General features: G+C 44.0%; 1 protein-coding gene across 4 annotated transcripts in view; it reads right to left on the minus strand.

Annotated features, from left to right (window-relative positions):
- The window catches only part of RASAL2 (RAS protein activator like 2), a 295,184-nt gene that overhangs the window by 54,204 nt on the left and 213,034 nt on the right, over positions 1 to 27,946 (minus strand). For all 4 annotated transcript variants that reach the window (XM_069737777.1, XM_069737778.1, XM_069737780.1 and 1 more), the window contains 2 exons: positions 21,011 to 21,117; positions 5,570 to 5,682 (listed from right to left, as the gene is read on the minus strand). In XM_069737777.1, coding sequence (XP_069593878.1) covers positions 5,570 to 5,682; positions 21,011 to 21,117 — 220 coding nt within the window. The remainder of the gene's footprint in view (positions 1 to 5,569; positions 5,683 to 21,010; positions 21,118 to 27,946) is intronic.

Raw genomic sequence — 27,946 nt, forward strand, 5'->3', positions numbered from 1 at the left:
GGTGCCAGGTCGTGCTGAAAAATGAAATCTTCATCTCCATAAAGCATTTCAGCCGATGGAAGCATGAAGTGCTCCAAAATCTCCTGATAGCTAGCTGCATTGACCCTGCCCTTGATGAAACACAGTGGACCAACACCAGCAGCTGACATGGCACCCCACACCATCACTGACTGTGGGTACTTGACACTGGACTTCAGGCATTTTGGCATTTCCTTCTCCCCAGTCTTCCTCCAGACTCTGGCACCTTGATTTCCGAATGACATGCAAAATTTGCTTTCATCAGAAAAAAGTACTTGGGACCACTTAGCAACAGTCCAGTGCTGCTTCTCTGTAGCCCAGGTCAGGCGCCTCTGCCGCTGTTTATGGTTCAAAAGTGGCTTTACCTGGGGAATGCGGCACCTGTAGCCCATTTCCTGCACACGCCTGTGCACGGTGGCTCTGGATGTTTCCACACCAGACTCAGTCCACTGCTTCCTCAGGTTCCCCAAGGTCTGGAATCGGTCCTTCTCCACAATCTTCCTCAGGGTCCGGTCTCCTCTTCTCGTTGTTCAGCGTTTTCTGCCACATTGTTTCCTTCCAACAGACTTACCATTGAGGTGCCTTGATACAGCACTCTGGGAACAGCCTATTTGTTGAGAAATTTCTTTCTGGGTCTTACCCTCTTGCTTGAGGGTGTCAATGATGGCCTTCTTGACATCTGTCAGGTCGCTAGTCTTACCCATGATGGGGGTTTTGAGTAATGAACCAGGCAGGGAGTTTATAAAAGCCTCAGGTATCTTTTGCATGTGTTTAGAGTTAATTAGTTGATTCAGAAGATTAGGGTAATAGGTCGTTTAGAGAACCTTTTCTTGATATGCTAATTTATTGAGACAGGTTTTTTGGGTTATCAGGAGTTGTATGCCAAAATCATCAGTATTAAAACAATAAAAGACCTGACAAATTTCAGTTGGTGGATAATGAATCTATAATATATGAAAGTTTAATTGTAATCATTACATTATGGTAAATAATGAAATTTAACACTACATGCTAATTTTTTGAGAAGGACCTGTAGTATATACCTGTATGTCATCTCCTCCTCTATATAGTATATACCTGTAGGTCATCTGCTCCTGTATATAGTATATACCTGTAGGTCATCTCCTCCTGTATTAGACCTCGTTCACACGTTATTTGCCCAGTATTTTTACCTCAGTATTTGTAAGCTAAATTGGCAGCCTGATAAATCCCCAGCCAACAGGAAGCCCTCCTCCCTGGCAGTATATATTAGCTCACACATACACATAATAGACAGGTCATGTGACTGACAGCTGCCGTATTTCCTATATGGTACATTTTTTGCTCTTGTAGTTTGCTTATTAATCAGATTTTTGTTTTTGAAGGATAATACCAGACTTGTGTGTATTTTAGGGCGAGTTTCGTGTGTCAAGTTGTGTGTGTTGAGTTGCATGTGGCGACATGCATGTAGCGACTTTTGTGAGATGAGTTTTGTGTGGCGACACGCGTCTAGCAACTTTTTGTGTGTCGATTTGCATGTGACAGGTTAGTGTAGCAAGTTGTGTGCAGCAAGTTTTGCGCATGGCGAGTTTTATGTGTGGTGCGTTTTGAGTATGTGTAAGTTTTGTGTGAGGCAACTTTTGCATGTGTTGCAACTTTTGTGCATGTGGCAATTTTTCCGCGTGTGCAAGTTTTGCGTGTGGCGAGTTTTCCAGGAGGTGAGTTTTGCACGTGTGGCGAGTTTTGCATGTGGCGAGTTTTGAGCTGCGACATTTGTGTTTCTACAGATATATAATCACTGCACTCGTACTATGGAAGATGCTTGATGAAGGTGAAAAAGTTCATTGAAACAATTATTGCAGTAAAATAAAGCGGTGAAGCGATAGGCATAAACGACGTTTTGGCCAGCTCGTGGCCTTGATCACATTATCGCCAATGGCGATAATGTGATCAAGGCCACGAGCTGGCCAAACCGTCGTTTATGCCTATCGCTTCACCGCTTTATTTTACTGCAACAATTGTTTCAATAAACTTTTTCACCTGCATCAAGCATCTTCCATAGTACGAGTGCAGTGATTATATATCTGTATATTTGATGGGACTACTGGTTCCGTTCACTTGCACCGTCACACCCTTTATAGTCGAGTGCTAGCCTTTCGTACTCTCCATATTGACTTTTGTGTTTCGACTTTTATGTGGCGAGGTTGGTGTATGTGTGGTGAAATGTGTGCTGAGGGTGGTATATGTGTTCAAGCACGTGGTAGTGTGTGGCGCATTTTGTGTGTGTTCATATCCCCGTGTGTGGTGAGTATCCCATGTTGGGGCCCCACCTTAGCAACTGTACGGTATATACTCTTTGGCGCCATCACTCTCATTCTTTAAGTCCCCCTTGTTCACATCTGGCAGCTGTCAATTTGCCTCCAACACTTTTCCTTTCACTTTTTCCCCATTATGTAGATAGGGGTAAAATTGTTTGGTGAATTGGAACACGCAGGGTTAAAATTTCGCCTCACAACATAGCCTATGACACTCTCGGGGTCCAGACGTGTGACTGTGCAAAATTTTATGGCTGTAGCTGCGACGGTGCAGATGCCAATCCCAGACATACACACACACATTCAGCTTTATATATTAGACTAGATGGTGGACCGATTCTAACACATCGGGTATTCTAGACTATGTATGTATGTATGTATGTATGAATATAGCAGCCACATAGTATATAGCACAGGCCACGTAGTATATACGAGCCATGTAGTATATAGCAGACAAATACTATGTGGCCTGTGCTATATACTATGTGGCTGCTATATACATACATACATATTGTAGAATACCTGATGCGTTAATACAGGGCACGCAGTATATAACACACAGCCCACATAGTATATAACACAGCCCACATAGTATATAACAGTGGCCACGTAGTATATAACAGTGGCCACGTAGTATATAACAGTGGCCACGTAGTATATAGCAGCCACGCGGTATATAACACAGCCCACTTAGTATGTAACACAGCCCACATAGTATATAACACAGCCCACATAGTATGTAACACTGGCCACGTAGTATATAGCAGTGACCACGTAGTATATAGCAGTGACCACGTAGTATATAGCAGCCACGCGGTATATAAAACAGCACACTTAGTATATAGCAATGTGGGCACATATCCCTGTTAAAAAAAACTATTTAAAATAAAAAATAGTTATATACTCACCCGCCGGCTGTGCCGATGCGCGCGCGGCTGCCGCCATCTTCCATTCCCAGGATGCATTGCAAAATTACCCAGATGACTTAGCGGTCTCGCGAGACCACTAAGTCTTCTGGGTAATTTCGCAATGCATCTCTGGGAACGGAAGCTGGCGGCAGCCGCGAGCGCATCGTCGGATGACGGAAGGTGAGAATAGCAGGTTTTTTGCTTTTTTGTATTATTTTTAACATTATATCTTTTTACTATTGATGCTGCATAGGCAACATCAATAGTAAAAAGTTTGTCACACAGGGTTAATAGCTGCGTTAACGGAGTGCGTTACCTGCGGCATAACGCGGTCCGTTAACGCTGGCATTAACCCTGTGTGAGCGGTGACTGGACGGGAGTATGGAGCGGGCGCTGACTGCGGGGAGTATGGAGCGGGCGCCGGGCACTGACTGGACTGTAGTAGGGAAGGACTAATTCTCGGCCTGACTGTGCCCGTCGCTGATTGGTCGCGGCAGCCAGGACAGGCAGCTGGCGAGACCAATCAGCGACGCGGGATTTCCGAGACAGACAGATGGAAGTACCCCTTAGACAATTATATATATAGATTTTAGTGACCCATTAATTATTTTGCAGGCTAGTACAGCCAAACCATTATAATACACACATTGGGGATCGCCGACCCTCATCTCTAACACTGTGTGTTGCTCATATTGTAATTAAAAGACTGTACTGCAAAAATACATAATGAGATTCCCTAAGTGACCAATCAGGAGAATAAATGATCCCAGGGCATACGCTTCACACCTAAGGAACATGACTTTTTTTTATTTTTATTTTTTAAAGTACAGCGGTGCTTTATCATATTATCTCAGCAATGTATAAAGTGCAGGTCCGGTAATGTGTGATTGACTAATGCTTTGAGTAATAGGATATAATTAGAGGACACGGGTTCCGAGTACAGGTACACCTTTAAGCAAACATCAATTAAATACTTAAAGGGGCATTCCACTTTAGCTACATTTTTACCTACTAGATGGTGGCCCGATTCTAACGCATCGGGTATTCTAGAATATACATGTATGTATGTACGTCACGCTTAGCGCAGCCACGCAGTATATAACACAGCCCACGCAGTATATAACACAGCCCACGCAGTATATAGCAGCCACGCAGTATATAACACAGCCCACGCAGTATATAGCAGTGTGGGCCCAACAATCAGGCCCAACAATAAGGAGCTATCCAGGAGGTAAGAGACAATTTATCTAATCAGGGGCAACCTTTTAAGCTATGAGACCATGGAATCATTGGGATGAAAAAAGGAAGTGGGTAACAAGTAACTGGTTCCTAGCAGGAGCAAAAAATTTCTAATATGAGCCAAGGAGAAGCCATTTACCAGTTTTATAGCTATAACTTATTATGTGATTGGTATACAGTCCCAGGTCCAAAGAGAACACTCCCCACAAAGCAAAATCACCAATACAACCTACCTCTGTACATTTAATCATTATGTTTTGTCTTTTTCTGTTCAGTGACTTACACGCTGCACGTACACCAGGTTATATCCCAGTTCATACCTTTGGGGTTTTTCAGTCTGTTTGCATCATATGCATATAAAGGGGTGGCCTGCTTTAATAATAGAGTTAGGACTGTTCCAATTATGGTCACCGTGGAGTGGCGGGATGGCTTTTGTATTTTTTTTTTATCAAAAAGCATGTTACCTAAATACCGTATATTATTTTCATGGACTTTTAATAAGCCGTTTATTTGTTTACTGCAGGATATTTAATCATTGTGCTTCTGTCTTTTGTTTTCACAGTCAACAAAAAATGCTGGGAGATTTCAGCTCTGAAGCCTGCAGACAAAAATGCAGCTCTGACCTAAGACACAGGCTGTAAATCTGGATCAATATCAAGTCAGTTAACATATTTTTATGATACTATTATTGTCCTACATCTATTAAAACAAGTAGACAAGATGTTAAAAAAAAAAAAAAAGAAAGTGTACAAGAGACGACAATCCTGTCTTCTGCCACAGACCGGGATCCCAACGGGTCAGATTCAGCCCAATTAGTCAGCTAATTGCTGCAATAAACCCACCTTCGTCCTGTGAAGACGTTATAAATCTCCTCCGCTATATTTTACATGTAGACATCGCCCCTTGGGATGCTCGTCACAAGTATTTTATATCCTGGCCACAACTCTGCAAATTAATAAGGCTCTGGCCGCTTCTCTGTGCGCCAGATTTATGGCGCTGTACATCACTCAGCAATGGGAGACGAGAGGCCCGGGTCACGCGCCGCAGCAGTGCGCCAGGGCTGCTCGAAATTGCCAAACACATCATCCAAATGGGCGCAGCCAATCTTACCTGTCACTGTCCGCCGGCCGCAGTGATGGGAGGCGGAAGCTCGTGTTTCGGTCCAGCTTTGACTGACTCTTTGTCCTCTTTATTGAGCCTTTTAGACGCTTGCTGAAGAAGCCCTGCGGGGAGAAAGCGGGAGGTGGTGAGAGCCGCACACATCTGCAGATGGAAACAGGTGCTGCCCTCAATGTCAGATCTGGTAGACAGAGGAGACCTCTGCAAATTTCAGAAGACTCAGAGCGAGGAGACTTATAAGCCATGCGTGCACCTCTGGGAAATTAAATATGCAAATTGCCACTTCACCGATGGGAAGTAACAATCCTAAAAGTCAATATCGACCCTTTCTTTAACGAGCCTTGCCAGATGACTTCAGATAAAAGCCAAACCAAAATCTCAAATTTGCAGACACGTGTTGCGTGGTTTTGCCCCTCGTCAGTGCAAAGTATGAGATCTGATTCGGCTATCCGTGCTTTTCACATGCCCATTATAGTCTATGGGTCTGTTCACGTGTCCGGGTTCTTTTGCGGATCAAGGGAACACAACCCCCCTCAAAAAAAATAAAATAAAAAAAGGGACATGTACGCTTTTGATCCGACAGATCTAGCTCCCTAATGCAATGTGTCTGTGAAAAAACTGGATGTGAAAAAACTGGATGACCTACTGATGCCATCTGTGATTCATCCGGGTGCTGCATTTTTATGGTTTAATGGGTTAAAAGCAGCTCCAATTTTTTTTTTTTTTTTTTTTAAACAAAATGAAGTTTGGAAAAAAAAATTCTGAAAAAATATTCAAAAAATATATACAAAAAAAAAAAAACAGACGTGTGAATGAGGTCTCACTTGCTGATATAATAACTGTGATAATAATGCCAAGTACAGCGGCGTTCTACCATGTGGTAGGGACTTGCAGCATTACACATCCTGAGCTACCTGCTTCACAAAGCTAAGAAAGGCTGTCTGCACATTGCATCTGTGCCCTAAACCAGCAAGAACAAGTGGTGCACATCTATGTAGAGCGCCATTTGCGCGACAGAGCCCACAAGAGTGCCCAAGTCTATATCGTCATACCTTTCTTTTTCCCCCACAAGTATAGCAAAGCGCTGATGGCTACGCTATTCTATCCAGAAGGCGAGGAAAACACAAAAAAAATGCATAATGGAAGACATGAATGCTGTGTACATAGGACCCGAGATAAAAATAGGAGAAGGGGTGTACTTTAAATTAAAAAAAAAAAAAATGCAGATCCAACTTGCATTCGGTACTTGTGTAATACTGGAGGACCACCCTTAGGGGCGCTGTAACGGCTTCCATTATTATTTGTCACTGCGCATCTGACTTCTCCATAAAACATTAAACTACTTCTTCACACAAGGGGATAAGTCAAAGACTAATATTTCCAGGTGTTTTGTACAAGACACAGGGATAAATGCTCCGTAACAATCAGGATGCTGTCACATTGAATGGAGCTGAATACGTCCCCTGGAAATAAGGAAACCTGCCCTAAACAGAAACGGCGATGGCGCGGGGACAGATCTCAAAAGACGCGTCGTCTGCTACGACAGTAAATGGTTCATTATTGCAGTAGAGACGTTTCCGCTTGCACATTTCAAGATGGAACATCACTTTCCAGCAGATTTTTCCTTTGGCTTATAAATGGGGGTCCCATGCACCCGCATATGATAACGACCCCCTGAATGCATTGTGCCCCCCGCACTACTGGAATATGATCAGGGCAAAACCTCTACGATCAATGAAAAATTCTATTCACTGACAACAAGCGCAGGAAATCCAATGAAATAAAAAAAAAATTTAAAAGTTTTCTAACTTTATTGATATGAAACTATTTATAAGAGTTATTACAGATAAAATCAGAGAACCCTTTGAGAAATCTGATCTAAGACGTTAATCAATGTCCACTTGTGAATGGTAGAAGGGGAGAACCATAAGCTCATTGAAGACCTGCTGAAATTAACAGATCTTCTGCGTCAGGCCCCAAAATGCGTGTGGTTCACAGATGGAAACTGACCAATGTTTTTATAAGCTTTTCCTAGAACTGCGTAATGGTCCCTTAAATCAAAAGCAGATTAAAAATATTATAAGCATGATCTTACTGCCCTCCAAAAGAAGTTAAAACTGCTTTCGCTGCACATACAAGTCTAAAATGCCCATAGACTATCGCAATTTTCATGCTCTCTAACTTGCCATCCACGCATTTTAAATGGTTGCCCCTTATCATTAACATTCTTCCAGCACCATAGGTACTGGAACTACATTATCCTTACCCCCTCTACTCAGCCAGGAAATGAAAGCTGCCACGGTTATGACTCCCATGCAGTATAACAGACACAAGAGCAACACAGAAGACCGGCAACACATCCTGAACCCATCCCGACTGAGTCAGAAGGGAGGCACTTTGAAGATTATTTGGAGTTGAAAACATTGCTTTAAAGGGAAGTTGTCATCAGAAAATGACCTATTGCTTATATCAGGTTTTCATCTGATTATTAAAAAACAAATATAGAAGGTTTGCATTTTTAATAAAGGTCACTGGGACTTTTTTAGATCTATACTTCCTGTTCAGGAAGAGTTTTCAGCAGGCTCCTTATCAACAGAGGCAGGATTGCAATGACAGGTGATCTGATAACACAGGACTCACCAATCACAATAGATTACTCCTTTCACAATGACATTTGCACAGGCGGCTGCATATCTCTCAGCTGTTAAACAGCCACAACACATGCAGAGATCGCCAGTCAGAAAATAACTGCATGTGTTGTGGCTGTCTAACAGCAGCAAGGACATTAACATGTTTTTTGAGCACGCTGAAGACACTTGGTTAGCACACAAGCATGCTCAGATAACACTTTATCGGAGCATGTTCGCTCATCACTAAAAATAATCGATAACTAGAAATTACAAAAATCTAAATAAATACTTTAAATGAGCAGATCACAATTGTTCCTTCTCAGGAGGCAATCAATATAGCATTAAAATGTCTGCAGTCCTGTTACACAGGTATAGGATATCTGCAGGTCACAGCAGCAGCTCCTTCTACCCATACTCACACCAACTAAGCAGATTTTCACATGCATGCTCGGACTGGCACACAGGAGAGCAGGAGAAACCTCCGGTGGGCCCCCAAGGAGGAATGGTCTCCACTCCACCTACATGAGAAGTAGTTGGCACAGTACATTTGTTTCAGTATGTTAAGACAAGGGCATCATCTCAACATTCATTTAACAACCTATCCCGTCTGTTATTATATAGAAAAATAGGTATATTTGTGAATGAGGGTACTGTGAAATGTGCATGTAGCTGAACGGTGTGAATGAGGGTACTGTGAAATGTGCATGTAGCTGAATGGTGTGAATGAGGGTAATGTGAAATGTGCATACAGCTGAACGGTGTGAATGAGGGTAATGTGAAATGTGCATGTAGCTGAACGGTGCGAATGAGGGTAATGTGAAATGTGCATGTAGCTGAACGGTGTGAATGAGGGTAACGTGAAATGTGCATGTAGCTGAACGGTGTGAATGAGGGTAATGTGAAATGTGCATGTAGCTGAACGGTGTGAATGAGGGTAATGTGAAATGTAGCATGTAGCTGAACGGTGTGAATGAGGGTAACATGAAATGTGCATGTAGCTGAACGGTGTGAATGAGGGTAATGTGAAATGTGCATGTAGCTGAACGGTGTGAATGAGGGTAATGTGAAATGTGCATGTAGCTGAACGGTGTGAATGAGGGTACTGTGAAATGTGCATGTAGCTGAATGGTGTGAATGAGGGTAATGTGAAATGTGCATACAGCTGAACGGTGTGAATGAGGGTAATGTGAAATGTGCACGTAGCTGAACGGTGTGAATGAGGGTACTGTGAAATGTGCATGTAGCTGATCGGTGTGAATGAGGGTAATGTGAAATGTGCATGTAGCTGAACGGTGTGAATGAGGGTAATGTGAAGTGTGCATGTAGCTGAACGGTGTGAATGAGGGTAATATGAAATGTGCATGTAGCTGAACGGTGTGAATGAGGGTAATGTGAAATGTGCATGTAGCTGAACGGTGCGAATGAGGGTAATGTGAAATGTGCATGTAGCTGAACGGTGCGAATGAGGGTAACGTGAAATGTGCATGTAGCTGAACGGTGCGAATGAGGGTAACGTGAAATGTGCATGTAGCTGAACGGTGTGAATGAGGGTAACGTGAAATGTGCATGTAGCTGAACGGTGTGAATGAGGGTAATGTGAAATGTAGCATGTAGCTGAACGGTGTGAATGAGGGTAACGTGAAATGTGCATGTAGCTGAATGGTGTGAATGAGGGTAACGTGACATGTGCATGTAGCTGAACGGTGTGAATGAGGGTAACGTGACGTGCATGTAGCTGAATGGTGTGAATGAGGGTAACGTGAAATGTGCATGTAGCTGAACGGTGCGAATGAGGGTAACGTGAAATGTGCATGTAGCTGAACGGTGTGAATGAGGGTAACGTGAAATGTGCATGTAGCTGAACGGTGTGAATGAGGGTAACGTGAAATGTGCATGTAGCTGAACGGTGTGAATGAGGGTAACGTGAAATGTGCATGTAGCTGAATGGTGTGAAAGAGGGTAACGTGAAATATAGCTGAACGGTGTAAAAGAGGGTAATGTGAAATGTAGCTGAACAGTGTGAAAGAGGGTAATGTGAAATGTAGCTGAACAGTGGGCCACCAGAGTCAATGTTACCGATGGACCCTTGGAATACCAGTCCGTCACTGTTTACATGTGGCATTTTTTTGCAGTGTATTTGATGTGTAAAGAGTGTTTTACACTACCAGTACAATCAGTGAGATTTCTGGTGTTTCATCCACGCGCTGTGTTTTTTATTCTGAGTGTATTTTGAGCCCTGGCAGCATGTCAATTCCTCCAAAGATATTGCAATGGGTGAAAAATTCACACAAAAATGAGTTTATGGTATACAGGTTTTTTTCTGCCAACATTCCGGTTTTTTGTGCAAAAAAAAAAATAATTAAAACACGCAACGTGTGAACATACCCCAACATTCCAGGACAGGCCTCTGTCAGTGTAACAAGGCGGCAGCTAGATTAATTCCTTAGTGATTACCTCTTCAGACAAAACAGTGTTTTGCTAATTAAAAGTATTTAGGAATTTATAACAACATTTTTCCTTAGTTATTTATTTATTTCTATTCCCAGAGAAGCCCTTTAATTTGAGCGCAGAAGATATTCGGGTCCATCTGGTGCGCGGCTCGAGTCCTGTTTATTAAACCTTATGTTGCGTTACTCCTGCTAATAGCTAATTACTCTGCCGCATACCTAAAACCCATCTCACTTGGTTTACAAATTATCATCAAGTTGGTTGTCGCTCTTTATATAAATCATCCCGACTAAGTCTTTGTGAATAAAACCCGCTATTGGGTCCTGTAATTAGACAATCAATGTTAATAAGCCAGAGATAAACCTCTAACGACGCTCCGGGCATTCTGCGCAACAACGCTCCGATCAGCTCCCATAAGCAATTTCATGCACAATATGTCTGTGTGTTCAGCCGTCATAACAGACATGTAAAAAAAAAAAAAGAAATATTTGGAGATTTCATGAGGACCATTTGCTGCTGATTCAGTGAAGTAGAAACTGTGGTTTTCTTCTAGTCATTAAACATATGCTTATAAAGATAGATTAGATGGATGAGAAGAAGAAACCTCATAGACATCTCCACAGTCTTAACGCTTGGATTTCAGGATCCTGCCTGATATATGAACCTATAATAATTCACAGAAATATATTGGCAGAATGCTATTTCATGGCTTTGACCAGCTTATGCTACATAGTCCACGCAGAAAGAAAAAAACACTTGTTACCATTTTACATGGTCACAGTCAATTCAAGAACATTTTCTAAAATTAGTAGTGCAGACAAAAGTATATAAAAACATTTAGCAATATCTTTCATTAGGTTGATATGCCACCACTTCTGCTACCAACCTCCTAAATTCATTGCGTGCTCTGAAAAACGGTTTAAAAGAGGACAGACTGTGAGATCCTTGAGAAATGAGAGGAAGAAACAGGAGGAGAGAGAGTAAGATAAACAAATCATGCTTCTGCTTTCTTGTATCCACTCCTGAGCTGGATTCAGAGCTACAATGCTCAGTACTTCTGTATAACATCCTTCATGCTGCGCTACTGCTTCTGTTTTTGTGTTACAAAAAGACAACAGAAAAGGAATCCCTTCATGTCTCCATGTACTTTGTATGGGGAAAATGTTAGCATCTAGTTTCTACCCACTAGTTCAGAGAGAATTGAACATTAAAGAAAGGACGTGGAGGGGAAAAAGTGGCAAAATCTGCGATTTATAGTAGAAATCCATTTGGACTAGTCCAGTGCCCCAGAGACCTGGTCCTTGCAGTATGACGCTCTGCCGCTAAGGGGAGCAGCGGTACGTCTGATGGCACTAAAGGAGTTCTCCTGACCAGGTATCACCAGCACACATTACACTTCACACTCAGGCCACTAGGGGGAGAAAAAGCCTTTATTTATTGGGCCATTCCTCACACTGGTAAAACTAGGGGTTGGAGAGGAAGTTAGTCAGAAGCTGACTGGGTTGGATTCAGGCAACATCCCGTGGCAGGGGGTGTTGCAGGGAGAAGACACAGGGGGGGTCCCTGTCAGGCGTGGGAACCTGGCAGGTGCCTAGCGAACAGAGCAGAACGTTACGGAACCGCGCCTGCACTACCTTGCGGTGGTATCCTAAGAAAGAGACACAAAGCGAAGCATATTGTGGAACAGTGAGAAACGCGTAGCCGGTGGCCGGAACACCGAGGAAGTAACTGACTCTATGCCTTACTTCGAACTCCGCAGGACAGTTAATTATAGGTTGGCTGTCTACCTTAAATTTCCTACGAAGACATAGGGGGCAACGCGTGGAGAGGGGCGTCTCTAGGGTCCCGGAAGAGCTCCGAGCCTTCCCGTCATACGGGTGTGTCCTAGCCAAAACATACCTGGGGACGAGAAACTAGTAACATCTGGAACTAAAGAGAGAATTAGAGAGAACTAGAAAGACCAAACGAGAACAGAAGTTGTGAGGACTATTCCGAATGCTCAGCAGGGTAGCACTACAACACACAGGCGCTATTGGTAGGCAACGATTTCCACCTGCAAAGGGAACTCTGGATGTACTATCGGACCGGCCGGTCTCAGATAGCCCTGTTAATCGTGCTCTGGATTGAGGATCCTGAAGTCTTCAGTAAAGAGACTGCAACCTTGTGTCCTCGTTATTGTCTGCACCTCACACCATCACCATCCACCTTACTGGGAAGCCCTGGGGACATACTTCACCTGTGGGAAGGTTCACCATCCAGCTGCCATTCCATCACCCCAGCGGACCCCAAGCAGCGTCGGTCACCCTGACCGAACACCACAGGTGGCGTCACGAATCCCTGACAGACTGTACCACCTTTATTGGACGCCCCTTAGCAGGGTCGCGGATCGGGTCTAGCCACCGTGACAGCCTCAGAACCGAACCAGAGAGGCCCGGTACCGAGAACTCGTGGCCCTGTGTTTGGGGGCGCTCCACTAGTACCTGGCCCGCTCTTATACGGTATTTCACCTTGCTGCACTGAAGAGATAATACCAGTCACTGCCCAGTGGCAAGAGTGGGAAAGTTTCTTGAAAGAAAAAATAAAAAACTTTTTTTTCAATTCTGGACAGCTCTCTAATAGTTTTTGTATTACTAAATTATTTTTTTATTCAAGTTTCTACTAAAAATGTGACCTCTGCCATTAAAAGGTAGGGCAGACTGAAAACACAGATGGAACCAAATATCCCTCTTATCTATTTGCAAATCATGGGGGAGATATTTTCAGATTGTTGGGCCAATTATTTTGGGAGGGGATAAGAAACACCCATTTTCGAAGTATGTGTCTAATATTGCAAAAAAAAAAAAAAAAACAAGAAACCCCCTAAACACTAAGCTCACAAATGCAGTTTGCACAAAATTTACACCAGAGGTTTCCACATTATAGCGGAAAACTATAATGGCTATAGGCAGCCATTTTAATTAGTAGCGCATGAACAATCCAAGATGTGCCAAGTTTATCAGCAGGCATACTTTATAGGAATCTGTCAGCAGGGTTTTGCTATGTAATCTGAGAGCGACATGATGTAGGGGCAGAGACCCTGATCCCAGCAATGTGTCACTTACTGGGCTGTTTCAATAAAACCAGTGTTTTACCAGCAGGAGTTTATCACTAGAGGACTAGATGTCTCGTGCCTCTTAGTCCAACCACACTACCAGCAGCGATTAGCAGATTTCTGTCAATATACAGTGTACACAGAAAGCAGCCAATCAGTTGTATGGGAGCGGGGTTATACAGGGCTCAGCATTCAGAGCTCTGCTAGATCTTAAGCATGCTAAACTCTGATTACATCAAAACTGCTGCACCCACCAATCTGAGTGACACATTGCTGGAATCAGGGTCTCTGCCTCTACATCATGATGCTATCATATTACATAGAAAAACCTGCTGACATATTCCCTTTAATAAATTTGGCATTTGTTATTCCAATAGACTTTCTTATGAGTGTTTTGAGCGGTCTATAATCCCGTTTGAAGTCTACAGATTGCCATAAACCGTTACCGGATTGACACGCAGGTGAAGCAGAGTCGCACCTCATTTTGGGGCGCTTGAGTTTTCGCACTACTGTAGAGAATTAACAGTGCAGGTTGCTATAAGCCGCCTGGTCTGTGGTCGCCAACGACTGTGAAACTACAGCTCCCAGCATGTATGGACAGCCACAAAACTTACTTCTAAGATAGGAAACCAAGCCCATGCCGAAAGACCAGAAATGACCTGGACTGCGAGGTTCTATTACTGGAAGCAGCAGCCTCCCAAGACTGATGGTAAAACCAATAATCGGGATATCCCAGCACAGAAGATATCCAAAACATATTAAAGGAATATCGATCCAAGATGGCGGGAACTCGTCTGGAGGAAGGTGCGTCTTAATGCACGGTGGCACTGGGGCAGGATAATTTCATCAGAATCACTGACTAGAAGCCAGTAATGTGAGACCAGGCGAGAAGGAGAGAGAACGCTGCCGAGAAGAGCAATGTCATCATTTCCTCTACGGAGAAGATTATGGGTCCATCAGAACCCGACCCGGGGGTTGGAAAAGGGGTCGGGGACCAAGTCCTACATGCAATTCTTTTCAATTGACCCAGAGATGAGGCTGTCCATTAAAAAAGTAGTTCCTGAGTGAAGGATACAACCTATATTACTTTAGCATGCCTTAGGCTATGTTCACACTTTGCAGATTCCACTGCGGATTTTTCCGCAGCAGAATTCCAAAATCCGCAGTGAAAACCCGTCGCGGTTTTTACTGCGGATTTATCGCGGTTTTTACTGCGGTTTCTGCCGCGGATTTTCATCTGCAGTTTCCTATTGGAGCAGATGAAAATCCGCAGAAAAGAAGTGACATGCTGCGGAATGTAATCCGCTGCGTTTCCGCGCGGTTTTTTCCGCAGCATGTGCACAGCGTTTTTTGTTTCCCATAGGTTTACATGGTACTGTAAACTCATGGGAAACTGCTGCAGATCCGCAGCGGTCAAATCCGCTGCGGATCCGCAGCAAAATCCGCAAAGTGTGAACATAGCCTTAAAGGGGTGGTCCATAGTTAGAAAAAAATGCAGGGCTGTCTGCTTCCAAAAACAGCATCATCCCTTTTTACAGGTTGCAGATCTGCTCTACTGAAGTAAATGCAGACAGAGATTGGGCTGTTTTTTTTTCTAATCTTAAAAAAAAAAAACATTAAAAGAGGGGTATCACTAACCATTAATTAGGGGATATCTGCTAGATATGGGATTAAATGGTGTACCCACATTCCCTTTAAGAATGAAGGGGTAGTCACGTAAGTGCGCTGCCATAAAAAAAACAAACTGTGGGACAGATGAAGGTGGCCAAGTGCAGTGTTTGGCCATCTGGGGCAGCTCCATTCATCCCTTCTGGCATCTGGGACCGCAATCTAGGGTAAAGGGGTTTTCTCATAATATTAAGTTCAGTCTTTTACATTCAGCGCTAAAAGCCTGAAACACGCATTACATCGATAAAATATTCAGAATTTCAGTCCAGTTTAATGAGCAAACCAGAAATAATTCACTTGTTTGTCGCTGATCGCTTTTTAGACTGACCCAAAAATTATCACTTTTTTTTTTTGTTTTTTGGCCGAGCATTCAGTCGTGTAAGAAGCCATATGCTGGCGGATATTAATGGAAACTGCATACAAATATGAAAAGAACTCACAATTATTAGAACATATCAATGAGATTCTTGCAAACGGTATAAATTGGATTTAATTAATGACTGGTCGCGCTTTAGGCTATGTTCACACACAGGTTTTCAGATGTTAAAGAAAAAAACACGAGTATCTTTTGGCTGAGTTTTCGGAGTAGAAACTGAAAAGAATCCACAGGTTTTTAGGGAGTTTTAAGATCTTGAGAGTTTCCCCTCCAAAAACTCAGCAAAAAGACTCCGCGTGCACATGGCCTCAGTGGAAATTGAATCAGAAAACTCTCGTTTTTGGAAAGAAAAAAAAAAAAAACAATCCTGAAAAGTTTCCTGAAAACTTTTGGAAGAGTTCTTTTCCCAAAGATTCTTCTTTGCATCTTTGTGATTGGACAGTACGAAGTTTGGAGAGAATTCCTTCAGGATTCACTTGAAGAAAAAAAAAAAAAGTGACAAAAAAAGTGACATGCTCTTTCTTTCTTCCACCAAATATTTTTCAAAGCCTCTTAAAAAAAAAGTTCTCATATGAACATCAAAGGGGACTTCCCATTGAAATAAAAAGGAAGATTTTTTTAATGTTTTTATTTTTTTTTTTAAATAGTATTTGGGGATGATTTTGGAGAGGTTCCATTTAAAGAAAAATGTCAAAAAAAGCAGAACTCAGTGTGAACTCAGCCTTTGTAGGGAATATACGCAGGGATGTAAGTGGTTAACTAGGGAAATCTAAAAAGCATATAGATTAGGAAGTTTTAAATATACTCTAGCTTTAGAATCTGTTCACTGCCATTGTCCACAAGGATGATGGTTATTTGGAGGGAAGCAAATGTTAAATGGAACCTGTCAGCAGGTTTTTGCTATTTAAGATGAGACCCTGATCCCAGAGATGTGTCACTTACTGGGCTGTGTGCTGTTAATTTCAATACAATCAGTCTTATCTGCAGGAGATTATCACTACAGGACTAGGTGTCATGTGCCAGGCAGTCCAGCTAATGTGTGTAACCCTGCCCCTCATCACTGATTGGCAGCTTGCTGACAATGTATAGAGGAAGCTGCCAATCAGAGTTGTGGGCGGGATTATACACAGCTCAGCATTCTGGGCATCGCTACTTTTACAGCAGAGAAAGCTGGGATTTTATCAAAGCTGCATAAAGCAGCCCCGTAAGTGACACATTGCTGGAATCAGGGTCTCAGCCCTTATATCATGCTGCTCTCAGAGTCTATAGCAAAAAACAGACACAAACCCTTATATCTATGTCCCATAGCCAAGGGTGAATGTATGCAAATCATAAAATGCTGCCTTCTACTGCATAGAAAAAGGATGGTAAAAAAGGAAGAGCAGGTTCCTAGTCACATCAAAGGTCTATGTTATTTTTTAATGGGGTTCCATAAAAAAAAAGAAATTCTGATTGTCATGTAACGCAGCTGTATTAAATTGCACCAAATTTGGGTCTAAAAGCATTCCCATAAAATCATCATATTAGCCGGAAATCTCCACGATTTGATCTCATTAATTCAGAGCAATGTCTGCTGATCAAACGTCATCAGATACAGCCTGCGAGACCGCCGGTCAGACGCAACGATGGGACTAAGCTTCATTTTACAACAAAAACGTGTCAGTCACAGCGGCGGCAGGGTCCCTGGGAAGCAATTAAAGCTGTAATGTTAGCACATGTCAGAGCCAACTAGGAAGAGCCAGCAATCCGCATCCCCCATTAGGAGTTCGGCTGCACGTCACAACGATATGGTAGAAGGATAGGACGGGAGATTCTGGGGAAACGCTATAACGTAAGGCCTTCTTCTATACCATGGACTGTAGATTATGGGGCTTATCCTGCAGATATTGCCGATCTGTACCCGTTTGCAAGTTTTGGTGGAAATGTTCTTTTTCACGACGATTTCTGACCTTTTTCTAGTCACCCACATTCACTACAAGTGCTGACGGAGCGTACGGATACATGCCACCAAACAGGGCTGGACATAGATGGAGGAGGGCTAAGGATGCATTATCAGGACGTGTTCACACAGAGGATTTTATATGCATGGGCAACAGCATACGGGCAGCTCAGTGGTTAGCACTGTATGGTGGCTCAGTGGTTAGCACTGCATGGTGGCTCAGTGGTTAGCACTGTATGGTGGCTCAGTGGTTAGCACTGTATGGTGGCTCAGTGGTTAGCACTGCATGGTGGCTCAGTGGTTAGCACTGCATGGTGGCTCAGTGGTTAGCACTGTATGGTGGCTCAGTGGTTAGCACTGTATGGTGGCTCAGAGGTTATCACTGCATGGTGGCTCAGTGGTTAGCACTGTATGGTGGCTCAGTGGTTAGCACTGCATGGTGACTCAGTGGTTAGCACTGTATGGTGGCTCAGTGGTTAGCACTGTATGGTGGCTCAGTGGTTAGCACTGTATGGTGGCTCAGTGGTTAGCACTGCATGGTGACTCAGTGGTTAGCACTGTATGGTGGCTCAGTGGTTAGCACTGTATGGTGGCTCAGTGGTTAGCACTGTATGGTGGCTCAGAGGTTATCACTGCATGGTGGCTCAGTGGTTAGCACTGCATGGTGACTCAGTGGTTAGCACTGTATGGTGGCTCAGTGGTTAGCACTGTATGGTGGCTCAGTGGTTAGCACTGTATGGTGGCTCAGTGGTTAGCACTGCATGGTGACTCAGTGGTTAGCACTGTATGGTGGCTCAGTGGTTAGCACTGTATGGTGGCTCAGTGGTTAGCACTGTATGGTGGCTCAGTGGTTAGCACTGCATGGTGGCTCAGTGGCTAGCACTATATTGTGGCTCAGTGACTAGCATTGTATGGTGGCTCAGTGGCTAGCACTGTATGGTGGCTCAGTGGTTATTATCACTGTATGGTGGCTCAGTGGTTATTATCACTGTATGGTGGCTCAGTGGTTATCACTGTATGGTGGCTCAGTGGTTAGCACTGTATGGTGGCTCAGTGGTTAGCATTGTACGGTGGTTCAGTGGTTAGCACCGTATGGTGGCTCAGTGGTTAGCACTATTGCTTTGAAGCACTGGGGTCCTGGGTTCAAATCCCACCAAGGACAACATCTGCAAGGAGTGTGATGTTCTCCCCGTGTTTGCGTGGGTTTCCTAGGGGTCTCCTGGTTTCTTCCCACACGCCAAAGACATACTGATAGACTGTGAGCCCCAATGTGCACAGCGATGATAATGTCTGTAAATAGATGCAGAATATGATGATTCTATATCAGCAAAGCAAAATAAAGTGATATCTGAGGCATAAATCCAGGGCTGATCTTTGGTTTCTGATGCAAATTTAGGGTTAATCCACATCTGACTACTTAGTGCCATTTCTGAGCAAAGTCACATTAGGGAAAAAAAAAATATATATTCCGGCAACATGAAAACAGGGGGTGGTTTGTGGGTGCTATTCATGTAGATAAAATTTGTCCCCAAATCCATGTGTAATATTATTTGTTTAAAAATATTCTTTTTCTCTTAAAGGGGTTGTCCACTTTCTATTAATGTGTGTAAAATGTGTCGTTCAACTTACTAATTCTTCTTCTTGTGCCATTTCTGTATGTGAACAATGGTGACCTGCGCGCTCCTCATCCATATTATATACATGTGGCCATGTCGGTCTCCGGCTGTAATTCCATCTGTGCATGCCGGGCCGGGGACGCATACAGTATACGTGACACAAGCTCCTGTTTACACTCCTCGGTGACGCCACGCACAGGCTTCCATCGCTTCCATGCACTTGATTAGTGCCCAATGCCGGCGTGCAGCCATGCAGGTCGTACACACGGGACGCCTACCCCTCTGCCGCTAGCGTTTGTGGTCCAGGAACAAAGCGGCTCCATGATATCGGATTTACCAAAGTTGATCTGTTTCCGGCTTTTGCATTTTGCCAAGTGCTGCAGAACGTTGGCTGCTATATAATGAATAATATTCCCATTCTTTAGGGGAGAGGTGATGGGAATTTTTTATACGGTGTAGTGTGTTATACCTCTACAAGCACACAGCACAGTGTAGACGAGTATACCGCCATGTTGTGCACTTGCAGGGCCGGCCGGGCACTTAAGGTGCCGTCACACAGTGCAATTTTCATCGCTACAACGGTACGATCCGTGACTCTCCAGCATCGTAACAATATCGCTCCAGCGTCGTAGACTGCTGTCACACTTTGCAATGTACGACGCTGGAGCGATAATTTCATGACGTATGTGCGATGTAGAAGCCGTTGGTTACTATGCGCACATCGTATACGATATATGTTACACCATGCGATCATGCCGCCACAGCGGGACACTAGACGACGAAAGAAAGTTTCAAACGATCTGATACGACGTACGATTCTCAGCGGGGTCCCTGATCGCAGGAGCGTGTCAGACACTGCGATATCGTAACTATATCGCTCGAACGTCACGAATCGTGCCGTCGTAGCGATCAAAATTGCACTGTGTGACGGTACCCTTAGAGGTGGGTAGAGTGCTGGGACTGCGGAAGATCGGAGCACCGGCAGCTGGAACATCTCAGCAGGTTTCTTCTGACCTTCACTTTTGCTGACGGAGTTAGCTTTTGTTACATTTCCCAGGACCAGAGGAGCTAGCGGCAGACGGCATTCCCTCACATCCAATTACACTCTCTGCTAGACAAGAGTAGGTCCTTGCCGCATCGGTATTACCACTACCAGGGGCATTCATACTGCACCTAATGTACCATCATACCACCGCCGTAGTGACTCTTAATCAGATTGGGCACTGATGGCTATTACTTGCAGAGAAACCCGACATCCTGCTACTAAACTATGCTAATGGTAGAAAGCAGCTTAACCCCTCCGCTACCGGCAGAATGCTGCAGACTGACTTCGTAATACCGCTATACTCTGCCGTAGGGGCCGGAAAATGAATGGCACTGTTATGCAATGTCATAGTGGTTGCAAAACTGCTGCCATTAGTAGCTGCCACCCGGCATCGGTCACCCACGTGGGATATCGGTGCCTGACTCTACCTTGGTGTCCAGTGCCGTGCATGATGGTACATGTGATGGATGACAAATTATTGACCGGAGTTTCTCTGCCATTTTCTAAATGAATGCAGCAGTATCTTCGCATACGATGCTGCAGATCCGCTGCCGGCTCGTTCTCTATGCAGCACACTCGGGAAAGCAACGTCTAACACAAATCATGACAAGCCACTTACGGGGACTTTAAAAGGAGAGGTGCTTGCAGGGTCCATGGAGTTCGCCTTGTCGGACGTACTGGTCCCAGAGATGCTTCTCCTTCGCGGTGACCTCTCGGCTGGCACCTCTGCGGAGAGAAAGAACGAGAAGAAAGACAAGACATGAGAAGAAAGACAAGACATGAGAAAAAAGACAAGCTGTCAACATTCGGCACCCAGAACAAGAGTGACAACTTCATGACCAGTAATAGCAAGCATCTTTTTGTCTAAGTGTCCGGGGGGGGGGGGGGGGTGAAAAGATAATTGGTCTTTTACATTTCACAGTTGGATTCCTCTGAGCAGAGAAAATTAGAAGAAAAAAAAAGCTCTGCAGATGCTGAAAAATACCCATCTCTGGGAGCGGAGGAGAATTCACCTAGCCGCGTTTAACAGGTGAATTCCTATGAGTCGTTACAAGACAAACAGTTCGCTGAAACTTGCGCACAACTTGGAAAATCGAAAAAAAAAAAGTGCAGAATAAGGAAAGAACATCCGTGTACAATCCATCCTGCCTTGCCATGACGTTACACGCTTGTTAAGAAGATTTTACGCATTAGATAAAACACATAAAAACAAAAGTTACTGCAATGCTCTGGATGCACAAGACAAACAAAAACGCAAACAACAAAAAACAAACAAAAACACAATAACAAAAGATGTTTGCATGTATCAAGATAAGCAATGTATGGAATGAACATGCTATTTAAACTGTTCGATTAAGGGTTAAAAAAATAGCCTTCGGGATGGACGCTGCACATGCTCAAAAGGAAGCGAGAAAAAGTCAGCCACATTCTTTAGTACCTTTATCACAAGTGCTACCCATTTCTACGTCAAAGGTTGGGCTGTATCCAACTTCTGAGATGCAACAAAGAATCCCACACATGGAACCGGGTTTAGACCTTAAGCAGCCCTCTACTGGTCCTCGGGAATGGCAGGCGTGATCGCTGTGCCCGGGCAGCCTGGCATATTCCACTCTTCCAGGGGAATCTGGTGCAGCAACGACGAACAATCCCGGCCTTTTGGCCCAAGGGATCCGTGCTACTTCCAATTCTGAAAGAAGCAGGATCCGATCCGTCCGCTCCCCCTCCCCTGCCAGTGTGCAGAAAGCAAGGAGACACACAAGACTGCAGCTATTCAATCAATTGCCTGAACTGCACATCCTCATTAGACATCAAGCTATTTACAGATGCTGGAGCGTTCATGGGAGAAAGTGTCATCAGTGCTCCCCCAGTCTGTGCAAACAATAAGCAAAAAGTGCTGCCAGCCTGTGCCGGTGCGAAACGGCTCTCCCCGAAAGGAGAAATGATCGGCTATCCAGGCAACAACTGACTCCGGGGAGGTAAATATAACGTGAGATGCACAGAAGACCCGGCCCTAACCAGTCAATAAATTAAAGCAACATGGAAAGCTCAATGTATCGGTGGCACAAAAAGGAACATAAAAACGTGCGAGTCTAATAATAACAGAAAACACAACATAAACACAAAAGAAAAGAATATGGAAGAACAAACTGCAACAGAAAACTACTGTTCCTTCTGCACCTGGATATCCAGGACTCCAAAGAGAGGAAAAAAACAAGGAAAGGTTCTCAGATATACTCGATACCCAAGACAACAGGACGCTTAGGAATTTTTCAAGACTCAAAAAGAGAAAAATTTGTGGCAGGGATAAAGCACAGAAAGTCAAAGAAGACAAAAGAAAAAAAAAAAGAAAAGATTTCATCCAAACACAATCTCTATGGCGTCCTGGATAAAAGCACAATAGTCCAGTTCTCCCCTTTATTATTCCACGATAATTGCCTCCTCTGCAAAATTACAGCTCACTCAGCAGCCGGAGAAAGGGATGTTTGTTAGGTGAAGGTGCAGTGCCTGGCTCCAGTATTACCAGCCTGACGCTCGGACTCGTCCTCCGCGCTGGAGGGTTGTTCTATCTTGCATATCACTGGCAGATTCAATGTTTCTTAATGCTGATATTTTTTTTGTCCTTTGCACTTGTAATATATTCTGAGCTGCCTGCCATGCAGAGCCACCAGAAAGTTGCTGCTATGTTGAGCCCAGGCTGCGGTTCCTGGGGAGAGAAATCTATACCATCTCAGCTCTTCCAAAATTAGATGTCTTCCCCCCACCACCACCGTCCACCCCCGGCTCGCTACTATTGCATTATCACCTGCTGCAAAATCAATGCAGCCCTCCTCTGCTCAATGGCTTCTATTTCATTTCTTGTCATCTGCACTTAGTCCAGGGAAAGAAGGAACTGGCAACCGACAAACACAAAAATGAGCACTAACTACAAGAGGGGCAATGAGAGGGACTGTCCAGTCTAATAAAAGAGGGGCAACAAGAGGGGCAACGAGAGGGACTGTCCAGTCTAATCAAAGAGGGGCAACGAGAGGGGCTGTCCAGTCTAATAAAAGAGGGGTAACGAGAGGGACTGTCCAGTCTAATCAAAGAGGGGCTGTCCAGTCTAACAAAAGAGGGGTAAGTAGAAGACCTATTCAGTCTAATCAAAGAAGAACAACGAGAAGGTCTGCCCAGTCTAAAAAAAGAGGGGTAACGAGAGGGACTGTCCAGTCTAATCAAAGAGGGGCAACGAGAGGGACTGTCCAGTCTAATCAAAGAGGGGCAACGAGAGGGGCTGTCCAGTCTAATAAAAGAGGGGCAACGAGAGGGGCTGTCCAGTCTAATAAAAGAGGGGCAACGAGAGGGACTGTCCAGTCTAATCAAAGAGGGGCTGTCCAGTCTAACAAAAGAGGGGTAAGTAGAAGACCTATTCAGTCTAATCAAAGAGGAACAACGAGAAGGTCTGCCCAGTCTAAAAAAAGAGGGGTAACGAGAGGGACTGTCCAGTCTAATCAAAGAGGGGCAACGAGAGGGACTGTCCAGTCTAATCAAAGAGGGGCAACGAGAGGGACTGTCCAGTCTAATAAAAGAGGGGTAACAAGAGGGACTGACCAGTCTAATCAAAGAGGGGTAATGAGAGGGACTGTCCAGTCTAATCAAAGAGGGGCAACGAGAGGGACTGCCCAGTCTAATCAAAGAGGGGTAACAAGAGGGAATGTTCAGTCTAATCAAAGAGGGGTAATGAGCAGGCCTGTGGAGTTGGAGACGTGGGGTCGAAATCCAATTTGGTGGAGTCGGAGTCATGGAAATAGAGGAGTCGGAGGTATAGCTTACCGACTCTACAGCCCTGGTAACGAGAGAGACTGTCCAGTCTGTGCCGTAGGGCAGGTTAACCTTGTAAACAGATCCGGAAATAAAAATACCACGACCGGCAAAAATCTAAATAATACTGAACGTTCCCATAATCCAAAGTTACTACAGATTTCAGCAGGACGGAGCGGTCACAGTGATAGGAGACAAGACCAGATTACAAAACTACTGTATGTAAGGAATTCACAAACTAGAAATAATGGAAAAAAATAAATAAAAATAATTAAAAAAAATAAAATCTGTGAAATAATCTGTACAAAACTACATCAAAATCTGCAAAATAATCAACTGGATTTTGACATGGATTTTAGCTATTCTACAGCAAAACAGAACTTCCTACAGACATGAAAACATTTACTACTTTACATTTATCTATACGAAATGTCTCCAACTAATTTGCCATATGAAAATGTAAAGAGACATGGAGAGAGTCATGTTATGCATTTAAAGAGAACATGACCTTTCCCACAAAACTTTAAGAAAAGGCTGATCTTGCTACACTCGTCCCTGACCATAATGAAAAATGCTTGTGCTGTCTATAAAGTCTAAAAAGTCCAGGAACACCCCCAATTTACATGCTCTGTTTCTTTATGAATGTCTGGATCCTCATTATTAACTTTCTGCCAGCACTATAGGTGCTGGAACCTCCTTCAGTTCCCAGCGTTGGTCCTTTCTTACTTCCAACTGAAAGCCCACCTCTCAGACATGTCTTTATGCAGTATGACAAGACAGGAGAGCAGGAGCAGAAAGAAACTAAGCTCAGCCATCACTTCGTGTAATCTGTCTCTAAGTGTCTGCAGCTAGAGATGGATTAGACTCAACAACAGGCAGCGGGCCAAGGTTTGACAAAAGCAAAACATCTAGTGGCCGGCACTTTGGACTGATTTATTGATTGTCACATTATCTATCAAACAAAATCGCTGTCTGACAGCACAGTGACCATTAGACCAGAGCCTGGTTTGCCAAACATTACCTAAAAATCATCCTTGCGAATCTGTGATAAGATTTCCTTGTATTTCCCAAAGGACAACATAACAAACGAGGGCCTGGACAGAGGTTAATCTTGGATCATAAGAAATTAGTTTCACAAAGGTAAAAAAATTTAGATGACAGAGAAAGGAGCTGCGCCACTATTTGCCATGGGCCAAGCCTGGTATTGCAGCTTAGACTGTTTTAATTGACGTCGGCTGCAATGCAATGCCAGACAAGAGGGGACGCAGAAGCCTTTCTCTACGCCCCGACAGCCCCTCTGACATGTTTGCATACCTGCATGTGAAAGCTTTTAGTATCACTTGCTCTCTAGCTTGGTGGTCTTTTAATCGATGTGGTGCAATGCTTCCTTCCACCGCGCGTGTAACCACCGCTGCCTATAGAGAGCCTTAAATCACGGAAGCAACGACACTAATAGCATAATTTACAGGTTGGAAGAACCTTCCCATCATACGAGACTTCCATCATCTCCTTCTTTACTGCCTGTGGAATAATGGAAGAAACCAGGATGGATAATCGGATCTTCCTCCTTAGTTATCCGACATTTCTGACATCGAAACCTTACGTGGAACAAGGAGATAAACGCATTGTGCCTGAAGGTCGCCGGGACAGATCCATTTTAGTAAATTGTGTTTTAGAACTTTTTTTTTTTCCGCTTTTTTTTTTCTAGAAGGTCAACCCAACATTATGTAACCTCAGAAAACTGGAGCCAAGTAAGATGAAGACAAATGACATCAAGGTAGAGAAGGAAAAGCCTCACTGCGCAACAGATCAACCGGAGATGACGGGGATAGATGGTCTGGGAAAAGTGCTGGTCAGGATTTAGCACCAATCTGCTATTTTTTATATACTTTGTGTGTTTTTTGTTGTTGTTGTTTCCGAGGAGCTTAGTGTATGAAGGGATTTATGATGATCCCCCCGACCCGGTGATACAGCAGTGCAGGCTCGTGTATATCGACAAGCTGTACGGGTCGCTCAATATGTCATGCTGCAATATTTATGATCTCTAGAAGATTGCCAGATCAATGTAAACCATTGTATATTTCCAAGCTGGCTGCTGTACTACACAGCGTAATCATCACTGGTAAGGGGAAAATGCTCAATCATAAGCGTCTGATGATGGAAGTGACAAGTGGTTACTGACTCATAGCCGTGCTATATACTCCTTGCCCTTACTAGTGCCTGGATAAGGTGTTATCTCAGCATGCTCTAAATATATATTTGCGTCCCTGCGGCTGCATGTCTTACGGCTGTTCGACAGCTGCAACACATGCACGGATTGCCTGTTTGTTAAGCAATCCATGCATGTGTTGTGACTGTCGATCAGCCACGAGACATGCAGCCGCGGAGACGCAAACATATTATTTGAGCACGCCGAAGACACTTGGTTAGCACCAGAGCATGCTTAGATAACACCTAATCCCAGCACGTTTACTCATCACTAGTCATTACTAGTGATGAGCGAGTGTACTCCAGGCAACCCTCACATGTACGCAGGCTGGCTAATAGCTGTAAATCATTCAGCTGAGGTGATGAAAACAATCTCCGAACACTAACAAATACTCTGAGACCACCCGAGCAACGAGTATATTCGCTCATCACTAGTCATTACACTTTAATGGAGCTACATCATTGTGGTTGTACTTGTGTTCTAGCATAAATTTTGCATTGGGGTCCTAAAACTTTTATTAAAGTTAATCTGTCAGCAGATGTAGGGATAGAAAGGTGGATTCCATGGATGTGCCACTTATTAGACCGTGCGCTCAATTTTCAATACAATTAGTGTTTAATCAGCAGGGGATTATAACTGCAGGACTAGGTGGCATGTGTCAGATAGTCCAGCTAATCTGTGTAACCACACCCCCACCACTGATTGGCAGCTTACTGACAATATACACAGGAAGTTGCCAATCAGGGGTGTGGGCGGGGTGATACACAGCTCAGCATTCATAGCACTGACATTGCAGGAACCCGGCTACTACATTATGCTGCTCTCAGATTCCACAGCAAAAATCTTCTGACATATTTCCTTTAAGGGCTCAATCACACATCAGGGATTTTTCTCAGATGCAAAAATTGGTCCGGGTTTCATCAAAACGGACGGCATAGCAATATCATCTGAGTGCTAGCTCATTTTTTTTTCACGGACGCATAGACGAGTGTGATCGGACACTGGGATTAATATCAGACATGTCTCCGTGCTTTTTTGCAGAATGCTCGGTCCGAGAAAAAAAAAAGGTTGGAGATACGAACCACCCCATAAACTATCGTAGGCTCCAAGGACAGCACTTGTATGGGAAAACCTGACGTGTGAATAAGCCCTTACGTGTCTGTGCTACATTACAATCTTACTACCCCCAAGTATCCATAGTAGCCAACGGATAGCAATTAATGGCTAGTCTGTAGTCAAGGACAGCTTGTTGGTGTGTAGGGCTATTCTTCTTCATCATCAAGGATGATCCACTATGATCAGGTTCTCTAGCAGATGACAATGGTCATCAGTCCGCACCAATGTATGACCAGTTATGGTATTTGGCTTAAAAAAAAAGCTCCCCTACCAAAAAACAGAGTCCGGATGAGGCATGGCCACACTCCCAGGATTCCTTGAGAAGAACATACAGTGCTGAGATCAGGTCCCTACACCCGACTAATGTTACTCTGGTGCTAAAACAACCTAACACGAATGGCTTCACCGACACCTAGGGTTGGCACGGGGCAG

The sequence above is a fragment of the Ranitomeya imitator genome, chromosome 8 (assembly GCF_032444005.1).
Source record: "Ranitomeya imitator isolate aRanImi1 chromosome 8, aRanImi1.pri, whole genome shotgun sequence".
NCBI classification, from domain to species: domain Eukaryota; kingdom Metazoa; phylum Chordata; class Amphibia; order Anura; family Dendrobatidae; genus Ranitomeya; species Ranitomeya imitator.